The sequence below is a fragment of the Acyrthosiphon pisum genome, chromosome A2, assembly GCF_005508785.2.
Source record: "Acyrthosiphon pisum isolate AL4f chromosome A2, pea_aphid_22Mar2018_4r6ur, whole genome shotgun sequence".
Lineage (NCBI taxonomy): Eukaryota > Metazoa > Arthropoda > Insecta > Hemiptera > Aphididae > Acyrthosiphon > Acyrthosiphon pisum.
Genome location: NC_042495.1, coordinates 20,465,822 through 20,480,715, shown reverse-complemented (window position 1 = coordinate 20,480,715; position 14,894 = coordinate 20,465,822). Strand labels below are relative to the sequence as shown.

The window sequence follows — 14,894 nt, the reverse complement described above, 5'->3', positions numbered from 1 at the left end:
AAAATTTAACTGAATAAGTTAATAAGTTAAAAACCAAAAAAACTAACTAGTTAAGTTAAAAAGTTGAAAAAAAATTAACTTTTTAACTTAACTTTAACTTTTTAACAAGTTAATGCCCACCTTTGGGCCCATATGCATATATTGTTGGCACATTGCCACATTGTTTCATGTATGGAAATTGGTCATTTAAATATTTTACGAATATTTCGAATATCTACAGTCATTAGTTTTTGTCTTTTGAGTTGTACAATTAATGAAACAAAAATTGTTTTGTCGAAAACACCCGTTTTTCCGAAACTATTGGAAACTACTAAGCATTTTGTACTTTTGACAAAATATTGGTTACCCATATCATATTAAAGATTTTGAGCGGAGCGATTAATATATTGATGTTACAATGATGTGTGTTTTATTTTTAATGGTCAAAATTAAAAACAAAGTTGTACGTAAATCCATAGTATTTTTTTAAGGGTCTGAAGATAATAATAAAATTCAACAAAATTACTAAAATAGGTATTATTCCTTATTAGTTATTACTTATTAGCAGGGTTGGGATTTTATAGCACTTAAAATTGCACAAATATGTGCTATAATATTACCTTAAATATCGCTAAATATGCGCTAAAAATATGCAATAAAAACAACAAAATGTGCAAATAAAAGGAAATTTTTTAATCACTTATAAATTATTATATGTAGTTACTTAAGATTTGAAATAATTTAGTCACTCAGATTAGAATCCAAATGAATTATCTATACAAAGCATTCAACGCTAGTTTGTTGATAATCGGCGATTAATAATCGCAGTAGAAATCGACGAAAAAATCCAACAAAATCAGCAGATAACAAAAATTAGAAGTTAGAACCAAATACCTAATACGAAATTATCGTAATAATACGATAGACAAAAATCCAAAAACAAAAATAAATATTTTACTAAAATATAGTTTCATAAAATATGACCGATTTTGATTCAAAACAGGTAAAAATGCAAAAAAATCTCAAAAAGTCCAAAAAAAGCACTGAAAACTAAAAAATCGCAAAATATGCAAAAAAAAAGCAAAATAAAATTTTTAATTTGAGTTCTCTGCAGAGATGGATACATGTATCACGAAACACATTTTTAGCTTACTCTGCTATTTTTTAAGCATTTCATAAGAAATATGCAAATGCTATAAAATCCCAACCCTGCTTATTAGTACTTGGTATTTTGGTCACGACAATCAAGGGTCAATACATTGTTCAGATTTGTTGAGCGTTTGAAACCATGTCTATATTTTTAATTTCATATTGATATTGGCTATGTTTGGATTTATCCTATGTACTAATAAAGTAATATATTATACAAATATGTATGAATGTATTAAGTATAAGAAATAATTTAATATTTGGGGATTTAGTTTAATCAGAATCAATCAATTTTAATGGATATTATTTCTAAGAAAATAATTATTGAATTTATCTATGATTGATGTTATGAATTAATTTACTATTATGATTGTTAACAATGTTCGGACTTATCTTGATAAATTTATCTAGATGAATATCTAGATAATTATTTGTTCATCATTTATCTTATCTAGATAAATAGTTACAAGGTATCTAAACGTTCATCTTAGGTAATTTTTTTACTAATCTAAATAAATTCATCTAGATACATTTTTTATTGATAAAAGTCGTGAAATTGTACTAAATTTTTAAATATTTACAAATATTCTCAAACAAAGTTTATAGTTTATAAATAATGTAATTATTATTATGTTCCTAGTGCCCAACTAAAATATACTAAAATGTATAACCATTTAAAAAATAATTGTATCTTTTTTTTATCTAAATAAAAAAGTATTTATCTTTATCTTTATCTAGATAAATATGAGTTAAGTTATCTTTTATCTCTATCTAGATACATTTGAATTGCATTATCTTTATCTTTATCTTTATGCGAATTGGACGCATTTCCCGTCGCATCCTAGATGTAAGTGAAAATCGGGGGGCCTGTGGCTTTGAGCAGGTACCGAATTTTGGTGCAAGTCATTTGTGATAAGGATTAGAGGTAAAGCTTGGCGGGAATGTTTAAAATTCAAGAGTTTAGATATCCGTCACTCACGATCTAAATTAATGGATTGAAAACTTCTTACGTTTGTTCTCTGCTTTTGGTTGTTAAAAAGTGTACGTATGTATAATTGTACAAGTGAAGGAAGGAAATAAAGTTTCTAGTCAATAATATATATTATAATGATAAAATCTGCGCGAAAATACGAAAAGTGATAACGATAGGAGGGAGATAAGGGAGCGACCGCGACGTCGCGAATATAGTCGTGGTGGTCAAGTGAAAATCGTTTCACCGGAAATCAGGGCCGGCGAGAGCTTTGGTGGGCCCCTGCAGGGCTGATTATTTCCGGGCCCTGTCACTTATATATACTTATTTTACTGAGATTTATATAGCTGTATAGCATTTTAATACAGTAGCGATACTTAATATTTAAGTTGGATGAATTGTAAATAAAAAAAACATAATATTTGGTATATAAAATCTTTTATTAAAATTGAAGAAAATAATGTTAACAACTATTTAACAGTTATTAACGAATAATTAACAAGTTAAAGTGTTCCCATAATATGATCGAACATATGATTATCTGATACAGTCGGTCGTTATTGGTCGACGGTCGTATTTAGGAATTTGCGACTATATCTATTATATAATATATTAATCATATTATTAATAGCACACACTATATAAAAACCAACCACCCGATTATACCGATCGAACCCGCATTGAATGCGCGTTTGTTTTGCTATCTATGTGTGTTCTGTGTTGCGTATTGTGTACAATATAGTAGGTATATATTATAGATAGTTGTTTAATTTTGAGCAAACGGACGATAATGGCCCGGGTCTACAGGGGCCCTATTCTCGAATTTTTTCGCATTCGACATAAATCAGAACTCGATCGATTCATCGTCAAACTCGATCGATTCGTCGTCCATGGTATTCTCGAAATGATGAATGACTTTTCTCGAACGAAAAACGTTCGACATTATGTCTACTGCTACATAGCATTCGACAACATTTAGTCGAATGATTTGAATTTCGAGCATCATAGATTTAATATATTTCACACAAATCAACTGCACAATACTATGATTATTGATTAGTCATCTTGAATTCTTGTGTTTAGGTACTTGTATTACGATTGCCGATTACCTTTTCATCTGGTTAATTTATTATTGTTGTTTTGTTTTATAACTGCTGAGTTAATCGTTTATTAAATATAACAATAATAGCGAATGAATATGAAAGAGCTATGATGTTTGCTATTGCTAATATAGAGAGGCAAGAAGCTCAAAATTTCAGACAACCGTTTGGCATTAAAGTAGATCCTTTATTAGCATTAAGTGATCATCTTTTTATAAAAACTTACCGATTGAGTAAAGTTTTTACAAAACATTAATTAATTGAGTTAGTCACTCCATTTATGGAACCACCAAAACGTACGTCGGCTTTGAGCATCCAAAATAAGGTAATAAATAATAATTAATAACAATAATAAGGTAAATACTTATACTATTTTAAATGTAAAAATATGTTCTTAGGTTTTGATTGCATTGCAGTTTTTTGGAACTGGGTTATATCAGTTGCCTACAGGTAATTCCAGATATAGTGCCGTGTCTCAACCTTCGGTTTCACGCAATATAATCGAAGTTACTAATGCGCTGAACCACCCTAGCATTTTCTAATTGGGTCAAATTTCCTAAAAATATGTCGGAATTAAGACAGTTGTGAAATGAGTATGTACAATGTATATTATATAGGAACATTAATTATAAATACTATTTATAATCAATGATATAGGACGTATGCCAGTATACAGTGCAAGCCCGGATTAAGGGGGGTCCAGGAGGGACACAATCCCGGGGTCCATTGACTTTGGGGTTCCATTTTTATCCCCAAAATATTTATTTTTTAATGCGTTTAAAACCAGTTTTAAAAAAATAAAATAATTTTAGTAGGTAATAATTAATATAATATATATATTTTAAAAATAAAAATGTTCTTAATTTTATATCACAAAAAAATTCTAAACTATAATAAATATAAAATTTATATTCTATGATGATGTTTATAAAATGAGAGTTGTGATTTGTGAACTACATCGTACCCATAAATAATAGGTAGTCTTTATTACAACAAAAATACAACATTTTATAGTCGTAAACATATAGGGACGCAATTTTTTTAAGTCAAATTTGAAAGGGAGCCCCACTAAATGTATGGTGTCCCGGGGCCCAATTAATTAGCGTAATTAGTGAGGAAATTAGAGGGGCGGAGTTGATATTACAAATTTTTCGAAAAAAAGTGGATTTACCTGGTTGTTGTCCCAAGTTTTTCAATTTAGGTACAAGCGTGGCTACACGAAAAATTAATTGAAAAATTAAACTTGTGAGTTGTGATCTATCTTAACGATTTTTCATAAAATATTGTAATTATTTTCTTATTTGTGAGTGTAGGAAAAAAGTGATTAACCAGGCTTCGATTATTTTTTAATTTCCAATGTAAGGAAAGTATAGCCAATAGGTACAATAGTCAATAACAATAAATTAACAATTAAACAATTTGATTAGTAACAATCAGTATCAATATATCATATTTTGGCAGGAATATTTCTGATAATAAATGAATTTTAGGTTATACCATTGTGGTTCACTCGACAAGATTATTACTAGTCGACATAATCTCGAATGCGACTAATTTTAGTCGAATGCTTTTGGAGAATAGCGTTTTTCAGTCGACTACGACATAATCATTCGAGTTTAGTCGCACACGACTTCTTGTCGATCGATCTCAAGAATAAGGCCCCAGGGCCTGTACGGCTATGCCTAAATACGCCTCTGACAACGCCCCCCCCCCCAGAGGTCCAGGCCCCGGGGCTCTGGCCCCTACTGTCCCACCCTCTCGCCGGCCCTGAATATGCTGTAACGTATAAACGTTGGTATAATAAGAATAATTTGGTGTACAAAATTGTACCTAGTGCATATAATACTGGTCTGCTACATAAGTGGGTACTTAGTTTTTTATAATAATATAAATAATATATATAGATAATTAGTAATCAAAACCCACAACTGTTAGTATTTTTAATTTTTTTTAAACACGGGTTAAGATATTATATATACTATATAGTATATAATATAATATATATATAGAGAGTCTGTGCAGTATAATAAATATAACCCAATATAAGATATAAAAATACACTTAGTAATTTTATTATTATAGGTTGTTGAATCATTTTCGCTTGGAACCATATTTTTGTATACAATGATTTTATATCAAATTGAACACATGCATTACAGCAATATATTTGACACATAATAGAAATCATTGATGGACCTCATAACTTTACAGCGTATCATTAAAATTAAAATAATATGCGGTCTACACATTACACGATTATAGGCAGGGGCGGATTTACCCATGGGCCACCAAGGCACTGGCCTAGGGCACAATATTTTTGGGGACGCAATTTTTTAGTTAATTTTTACTTTTTACTTTTTCATAATTTCATAATTCTATTTACCTAAATTTATATTTTATAATAATTTTTTTTGTATACAACTTGCATGAAACTGGAGAATGGCACACGTAGTCACGTTTTAGTAAAGTTTTAATTTATAGCCTTTCCGTTTAAGTTTAATCCTGCGACCAGCGAGCGCCGCCAACGATAGAGGTTCGACGTCGACACTCGACGAGGCAGTTGCCGGCGTTGCCAATGTTGATGCATGGGAGATGGTATACGGGTATGCTGCGTAAACACGGACAATATTGTGAATGGCACATGCGCAAAACGCCAGCCAAGGCGGTCAAATATACTGCCTCGGGCCGCCGAGTACATTACTACATTGTATATAACCACTCTACTAGCTAGGTGGGGGACAGCTCACACAGTGCTTAGTGGAATGACCCGCCATAACCCGCACCCAGGACCCCAATTAGAATACTGGAATTAATTCTGGAAATCAGGTGTCTTGATAAAGTAATTAATAATAATAAATATTGCGACGACGCGCGACGCTGGCACTGTCGTCCATCTCATGTATTGTGCATACTGCCTACTGCTCAGAAGTCAGAAATTTCCAGTGTTGGGTAAGTTACTTTTAAAAAGTAATTAAGTTACTTTACTCGTTACTTAGAGATAAATGTAATTAAGTTACTTTACATGTTACTCAAATAAAATTGTAGTGAAATTACTTTACTTTTCAAATAGAAAAGTAACTCATTACTTTCTCGTTACAAAAAAAAAATTAATATTTTTTTTGAAAATATCTTGGCAATTATCATTCTGAAAGTAATAATGTAACTTTTTTTAAAAATACATTACTTATGCTAAAAAGGTATAATTTTAAAAATGTGTACAAAAAAAAGAAGATGTACAGTTAATACATATTTACATAACAATACTACAATAGTAATTACTTATGAGTTATGACTATTCAAAAATAGTACTTATAAATTGTAGCTACTTATCAATAGTAATTAATCATTATATAGTTAAGTATAGTATAGTTTTGTATTTGTGTCATAAACTGACAACATAAACCTATACCTATACCTATCTGTAGAGTGTCAACTGATCGACTGACACCAAATAAGAAATAATAGCACTCAATCTTGTATTTGTGTTATTAAATATTAATTACGTTAGTGAAAATAAAATCATAATACATATAGAACACAATTATAACTTATACAATCATAAAAATAAACCGTTTCTTATAAATACCAAAAGTGAAATGGCTATAATGATTTATAACGGTGTAATGTTTAAATATGTCTTATACCTAGACTGACATACCGTCTCCGCTCAGAATCGTTTTTCTTATACAATGATAATATATCATTCTTATAAGGTCATATAAGTAATATATAATAATAAGACCTTTTTTTTTTTACATCTTGGCTCTTCAATTTTTATTACTATATTTGGTGGCTCACAAGTCTCTTCTTGCTGGCCACCCCTGGTATATGCTATTAAAAAAAAAATTGACCTATAATAGGTACCTATAATAAATTCCAAATTAATCATATCACAATATCTATTAGGTACTTATGACGCGTTATACATCAACAACAAACCGTGATACTATCATAGATATATAATAGTATACTTAAGAAGTTTCAACTATACCCACGAAATATATTTTACAATCACAACAAAAAAACTAAATTAGTTATTCCAGGTTTTTGGTTGTATGTAATTTCGTCCAAATTTGAACTTAAAATGACTATAAAAATAAACTGTGTAAATGTATTTTTTATATTTTTTGGTAACAGAATTAATTACTTACGTGGAATCTTGCTCTAAATTACCAATTCTTAGATACAAAAGTTGAACATTTTATACATTTTTAACTACAAAATAATTATTCAATTTTAAATTTTATACATTTTGTCAAAATTTCACCTTCAAATGCTTGTAAAAAATAATTGTGCCAATGTATTTTTAATATTTTTCAACTGCTATTGTAACAATATATCAGGAGCCTTGTATTAAATTTTACACTTTTTGGCCATACAGGTAAAACTTTATTGATATTTATAGAAAAAAAAAACAAACTAAAAAAATTGAAAACTGACCATGTCTGTACACAGCTCAAAAAGAGTCAAATTATTTTTAAAATTTTATCGTACACAGAAAATGCTAATATAAACATTCAGTGAAATTTTCAAATATCTACAGCCATTCGTTTTTTAATTACAATAAAATAAGAAAATCGTCACATGAGAAATCGAGCGAATATCAAATGTTGTAAAAATATGAATTCAAACGCTCATAAAAATTTAATTTGACTTCCTTATAAAAATTTTTTTTTTTTTATAAATGTAGACAATATTATGTAGAATCTTGTAATACATTTTCAAATCTTAAATTTAAAAAGAAAAATTTTTACGAATTCTTTACTCGAAATAATTTGCTAATTTTCGTGATTTTTACATATTTTCTCAATTTTTAAACTTCAAATGCTAATTAAAAAAAAACTATGGCTATGGATTGTTAATATTTTTCAAATATCATTGTAACAATATAGTAGGAGCCATGTATTAAATTTTCAAGTATTTTTACTCGACAAATAAAGTTTTATTGACATTCATAGAAAAATAAAACTAATAAAATTGGAAACTGAAAATGTCCCTTAACAGTTCAAAACAAATCAAAATATTTTGAAAATTGTATCAAGTATAGAAAATAGAAATATTAACAACCAGTGAAAAATTCATGTATCTACGGTTATTTGTTTTAAAGTTACACCAAAAACCAAAATCGATTTTCTCGAAAACAGCTTTTCCTTAAATTTTTATTTTATTTTTCACGACGCTTTTGAAAACTATTGGAAATTTCAAATTTTGACCTCCTGAATACACCAAATAGATTCACTTTCCCATCAAACAAGATACTGTTGAAGAAATTCGAAGCATTTTTACTGCCCCAAACCGTGATGACAGACACAAAAATTAAAAATTAAAAAAAATAAAAAAATAAAAAAACACACATCATTATAAAATCAATACATTCATCGTTCCACTCAGAATCTAATATGTTATATAATTACTAAATTTGTTTTTGCATGTTTTTGAGGTGTTAGTTGCACAAATATCTAGTATTTAATAATATAATATGATATAGACTTTTATAAATTATAATTTAATGTAAAGTAATTGCACGTTACAATCCCTCTAAATTATATCTTATTCAAAATGAATGACTACAACATCCTAGTTATTATAGTTATTAAATTATTATAAAACCGCTATTTTTGCTTCATTACAAAATTCAGAGGTTTCTATTCTTGCTTCATTGTTATGATTGGGGCTATAAATTTATAGAAAAGTGCATTTTTTTTTAGTGATTGTAAAACATAGCTTTGTAAGTACATAATTTAAATTATGTAACTACAAATCTATCTATGAAACTTTTATTTTGCATATTTTTACATTTTTAGGTCATTTTTTCACATTTTCAGGTCATATTTTACTTTTTTAGTTCATTTTCTAGTATTTTTAATCAAATTCCGTCAATTGCGTTGAATGAAATTTTTTTTTTTATTTTATACAAAGAAATACAAAAAAAAAATTGTTTTGTATGTTTCAGATGAATAGCATTAACTTAATTCAAATGTAAATTCAAATTCAATCAACATTCTTATTATTTTCTTTTAATAAATAAACACTTTTCTGTACTAATGTTTAATATCCTGTACCTAATATTAATATTAATATAAAAATTAAATTGAAAACCATTTTAAATGAATTTTTATACTATAATTTTTGGCATTTTATATTCCTTTTTTTTTTTGGTATTTTAAGTGCATATTTTATTGCATTTTTTTGACATTTTTAATGTATTTTTTAAGGTTTTTTAGTGCATTGAATTCACAGCTCTGGTTATGATAAATCAAGATACCTATTAGATAGCTTTTTATTTTAAAATATTTAAACTTAAGACAAGATTTTAGTTATAGGTACCCATTCTTATTATATTTTTGGTTCATTATTTCATTTTTTAGTATTTATCATTATTAGTGTTGCTCATCAAAGCTGGGTGGTTACTAAAAAATATTTAAGGTAAACATTTAAAATCAAGTCTATGAAAATTAAACAACAAAAATGATGATGAATACAAATAGGTCGCATTAAATGTTATAATTGAGCATTTCATTGAGCTTTTCATTGAAAAGACAGTTTCAAAACGATTAGTTTATTCTTAATCTAATTAATAATATGGTGTGAAAAAAAGTAACATTTGGTTTGAGAAAACATTTTTCATATTATTGATAAAATGGCAGGAATAAATACAAGTGATAAACATCGGAAGTTGTCAAGTAAAATATTTATCTTTTCTATAACAATAATGTGAACTATATCTTCTTATAATAATCAAATATCATTTTACAGTTGACACTTTACTGATATGTTAATAATTAACATAATTAGATTAAGCGGGAAAATGATCGAAATCTTTGTTGACTTTAACTATCGGTACATGCTCTTCGTCGATATTGGGTTCCAGGCTGCTATAGGTACGCAACTGAATCTCTTTCAACTTCCATCCCCAATTCATTTTCTGTATAGCATGTAAACCCTCTGCCTCATTGCGTTGTCTCAGTAACAAATCAATCTTTAGTAACCATAAAACATTTTAATATATTTTTTTAATAGTTATATTTTATGAAATTATTACCTTAATCTTTTCCCATTTATTATCAATATCTTGTAGCCATGACAAAAAAATACGACCATTATAACCAGAATGTCCGTGCCCATCCTTATCTTTTTCTTGCTCAGGTGTCATAATGTTATATACTTCATTGTCATTGAGTATAGTACATACAGAAAATGGTAATGGCTGATTAGCTAAGGCACGAGCTGCGCGTCCATGAACTCTCAGTATCTCTTGTTCAACACTCATCACCAATTTTTCTTTTTCTACTAAGTGCTAAACAAGTTATAAAATTATGATAGTTATAATATTATACTTATTTTCATTTATTTTTTAAATTGTGACTGAAAACAAACCTGAACACGAAGCTTTTGTCTCTCTTTTTCTTGTTCAACAAACATATTTTTTAAATGCTTGTGTAAATTAGCTGGTGTAGGTGTTTGTGTATTTACCACACGGCTTCTATAGTTACCATCCAAAACATACGTGCGCCTGTTCATAAGATAGTCTTCAAAACCAGATGGTGGTTTTGGTTGCACAGGAAACATACTCATATGTTTCTTATGAATCTACAAAACATAAATAAATAACAATAATAACGTACAAACATAAAAACAACAATTTTATTTAATATATTATTATTTGACCAATTTACTTGTTTTCTAATATTTAAAAACATTTGATAGTAATTGGTAAATGTATCAGGTTCACTGGTTGTGCTGGACTGATTGATTTCTACAGCAGTAACATTGGTGGCAGATGAATTATCACTATTCATAGATTCAATACTGCTAACTTTTAATATGCGTTGTTTCGGATGGAGTTCTATTTCTATGTCTGACAGTTCTGCATTTATAGTAGATGTAGGCGTTATAGTCGTAGGCGACTCAGTAAAAGTAGGTGTTTCTGGTATTTCTTCAGTCGCATCAATGTTTCTATAAGTGAAAAAAAAATGTGTTGTGTAATATGTTGTGAATGCCAAAAAAAAATATATTGTTTTTTGTATAATACTTACGTATCATTCATCATAATAGGGTTCTGTTCCCAAATTATTTTCTTGTATTTCTTATCTGTCGACTAGACAAACTGTTGAATTAATTATTACCTTTCAGCATGGATAAGTCTTAATGTCGCTCTAGATGATGCATGTGGTTGTTTATCTCTTTTCACAGCTTCTAAAATAAAAATGAACTTAATAATAATTAAAATTTTAGCAATTTGTCAAACCTTTTTATTAATACTAATTATTATTTAATACAATACACAATATATTATGTTATATTCTCCTCAGGTTAGGTTACTTAATTCCAATAAGTTAGGGTATTAATCTATTTAATATTCATTCTGTAGAGGGGAGTCACCATTTTTGGCCAAAATGTACCCTTTCCTTTTTGGCCACAACATAGGTACTGTTCCTTTTACAGTTATGACAACTGAACTTAACAATTTTTATATTTAATTAAATATAATTTATCCAATTTTTGATAAACATTATTACCAATCATGTTTAATTAAATATAAAAATTGTTAAGTTCAGTTTTTATAATTGTAAATTTTAAAGAAAACTGTAGGTGCTGGCCGAAAAGGGACAGAGGCTGAAAATGGAACGGTAAATTTTGGCCCAAAATTGACACTGGCCGAAAAGGGAAAGGTACATTTTGGCTGAAAAGGGGACCACCCCTTCTACCTACTGATAAATATTGAATAATGATATACTGAATCAAGCCATTTGTTATAACTTATAAGATTCGGATAGGTATTTTATGAAACACTAATGATATACTGACACCAATCAAATACTTACATAAATAATAATTATACCAAAAAATGATATATTTATTACATAGCCATCGCAATTCTGGACAAATATCTTTAAATTGTATACCACCAGAAATTATTAACTAAACGTTTAAAAATTAATTAAATCTAAAAATAACAGGTACCTAAATAATAGAGTGAAAAATATGTGGGAAATGGATACCTTCCACTCTTTTATACAGTACATGTCTTAAGTAGTCACTGTAGTGGTTTGTTAAATTTGATTTCAATGATATGAAATGTTTGTATACAAAAAATGGTTTTGAGAGAAGACGGTCTGCCTATAGGTACCTACTACTGAATATATTTTATGATTTTATTGATATTAAACTATCAGAGTAATTTATTTTACTATTAGACATTATTAATACAGTAGGTTAAAATAATTTTTTCTAAAAAATTGCATTTAAAATTGTCATTGTGTGTATAAAATATAATAAAATTCCTTTAAAAGTTTCAAGTACCAACAAATTATATTTCTAAATTACAACAAAATAACTATATTCGTTATACATCGTTTAAATATCATATCTCGTCCAAATTTGAACATAAAATATCTATAAAAAAAAAATAAATATGTTTATATATTTTTTAGACTATTTGGTTACAGTATGAAATACATACCTATGAGAAACCTTGAAATACATTTCAAGGTTTTTGACAATAAATGTTTATTATAATTTCTAAAACAAAAACTAAAAATAATAATAAATTAAAATAACTTTAAATAATGGAAAAATATAAAAATATTCTAAAACTTCTATCATGTACAAAATACAATAAAATAAACATCATGAGAAAATAAAATATTGTTTGATAAGATTAAATCCTTAGTTTATGGGTAAATATCCTAACAAAATGTAATCTTCCTACAAACATAAAAAAAATAATTTCAATTTCCGGGAAACTATTCTTTTTTCATTGATAGCAGAAAAGGGTTGAAATTGGTAAAAAAAAATGGTTTATATCTTGTTAGGAAATCAGTAAGATTGCAGATATTATATTTATTAATGACTTGTTGAACAGTCATATTTTTTTCCCGGAATTGCTTTCTATGATCGAGTTTAATAAAATTTATCACTGTTGAAGTAAATCAAACTTGTTTCATTTTCCATTTTATAAAAATAACTATAGTTTCACTTATTTTATCTCTAGAGCGTTAACATTAAAAATCATATTATGGATAATGTGAAAAAAATACTTTTTCTTTATGTAACGTAATGTTTTTAATTGTAATGCAGCTTTAAACTCAATTATATATTATGGAGTATTATTATAACATTTTATATCAGCTGTTATTTTCATTATTTATTCGTTTTACAATTATTTTAATAACCTATTCTTAACGCATGTTAGGTAAATAGTGAAACCCTAATATTGTTAACTAATACTTACTGTTCTTTCAAAAGGGTCATTATCAATTTACTATAAATAAATAAACAAATAAATAAAAAAGTTACAAGATTGACAGAATGTAATTAGATAATAATGGAAATTTGAATTTTTTATAGTTAAGGACTGGACATTTATAATAAGGTTCCTCACAAGTTGTTCATATTTTAACCATAACATAAAAAAAAAAACAGTTATTTTTTTATAGATATTTTAAATTCAAATTGGGACAAATTTAGATATTTAAACAAATCTTAGTTATTTTTGTTGCAAATTATAAATATAATTAGTGGATACTTGAAGATAATAATTTTACCTTTAAATGTTCACTTACGTATGAAACTGGTTTTTAATAATCATAAATAAAATATAATAAAACAAAACTATCCACCATTTATTTGAAGATTTATTTATTTTAGACATCATTAACAGCTATTTATTGTTTAATTAATATTCCAGTACCTACCTACCTATTTTATTATTCAGCTTAAAATAAAGTAAGTCGTACAAAATTCTTTTGATACTTGATATGACTGTACAATTTTAAATCAGTATTTACTTAATATAATATAACAACATTAATATTTCCTTACCTACAATTAAATTAAATACTTAATTAAAATTGTACTTACAGCAGAACCTCCATAAACGTTGTTTGTATGTGAAATGAAGATATGAAAGAAATATATACTAAACTCCGCTTCTGATAACGTCCCAAAATGAGTCGCACGATTAAACAGCAACAAGCTGCGCTGCGTACGCTAGAGTAGCTATTGACCCGCTTAATATTGGTAAAACAAACTAACGATAGGTACGTGCTCTGGTGGCATAATCCTCAACTCGGAATGTATAGATATATTTTTATATTGGTTATTTTACCTTTTATAATAAATTAATTTGGTTATCGAAACTTTATACGCTTTTATAGCTAACTCGTGGGTCTAGAATGAAAAGGTTCTAAATCGTTTTTGTGAAATTGTTCAGGAGAGCAATTTTAAGGTTCGAGTTCAAATATTTTACTCCTTGAACAACATTTTGTTTAAATTAAAGTTCTGAGGAATGCAGCAACTTGTATAGTTAAATTCACAACATTATAATAATAATTTGCCGTATTGGTTGGTATTAAAATTAATAAAATACAAATTATAAATTGCTTAGTATGAAAATTTAGAACCTTTTCATCCTAAAAAAAAAAAAAAAAAAAAAAATTAATTAGAACTTTTTCATTCTTATTTATTATTTTAGATTCTGAGTGGAACGATGAATGTATTGATTTTACAATGATGTGTGTTTTTTTATTTTTTTATTTTTTTTTTATTTTTTTATTTTTTTTGTGTCTGTGTACACGATAAGTAGTCGAAATAATGCTACGATTTTCAACTTCAGTATCTTGTTCGATCAGAAAGTGAATATCGTTGGTGCATTGGGGAGGTCAAAATTTAAATTTCCCAGAAGTTTTCAAAGC

General features: G+C 27.5%; 2 protein-coding genes across 2 annotated transcripts in view; both read right to left on the bottom strand.

The window, feature by feature from the left end:
* Nucleotides 1-9,452: 9,452 nt before the first annotated feature.
* Nucleotides 9,453-14,171, bottom strand: LOC100166167 (ankyrin repeat domain-containing protein 12-like). Its single transcript, XM_008183703.3, has 6 exons — nt 14,062-14,171; nt 11,235-11,394; nt 10,875-11,154; nt 10,576-10,788; nt 10,241-10,495; nt 9,453-10,177 (listed from the first exon to the last, which is right to left on the bottom strand). Exons 2-6 carry the CDS (start codon nt 11,246-11,248, stop codon nt 9,995-9,997), a joined length of 945 nt encoding a protein of 314 aa, XP_008181925.2. The 5' UTR covers nt 11,249-11,394; nt 14,062-14,171; the 3' UTR covers nt 9,453-9,994.
* The window catches only part of LOC103309101 (baculoviral IAP repeat-containing protein 3-like), a 29,688-nt gene continuing 26,114 nt past the window's right edge, over nt 11,321-14,894 (bottom strand). The window contains exon 3 of the mRNA XM_008183704.1: nt 11,321-11,394. Coding sequence (XP_008181926.1) covers nt 11,321-11,394 — 74 coding nt within the window. The remainder of the gene's footprint in view (nt 11,395-14,894) is intronic.

Coding starts and splice junctions, on each gene's coding strand:
- LOC100166167 (XM_008183703.3), bottom strand. Junction 10,789..10,874: donor TTTTAAATATTAGAAAACAA/GTAAATTGGTCA, acceptor TATGTTTTGTAG/ATTCATAAGAAACATATGAG. Junction 10,178..10,240: donor ATAAATGGGAAAAGATTAAG/GTAATAATTTCA, acceptor TGGTTACTAAAG/ATTGATTTGTTACTGAGACA.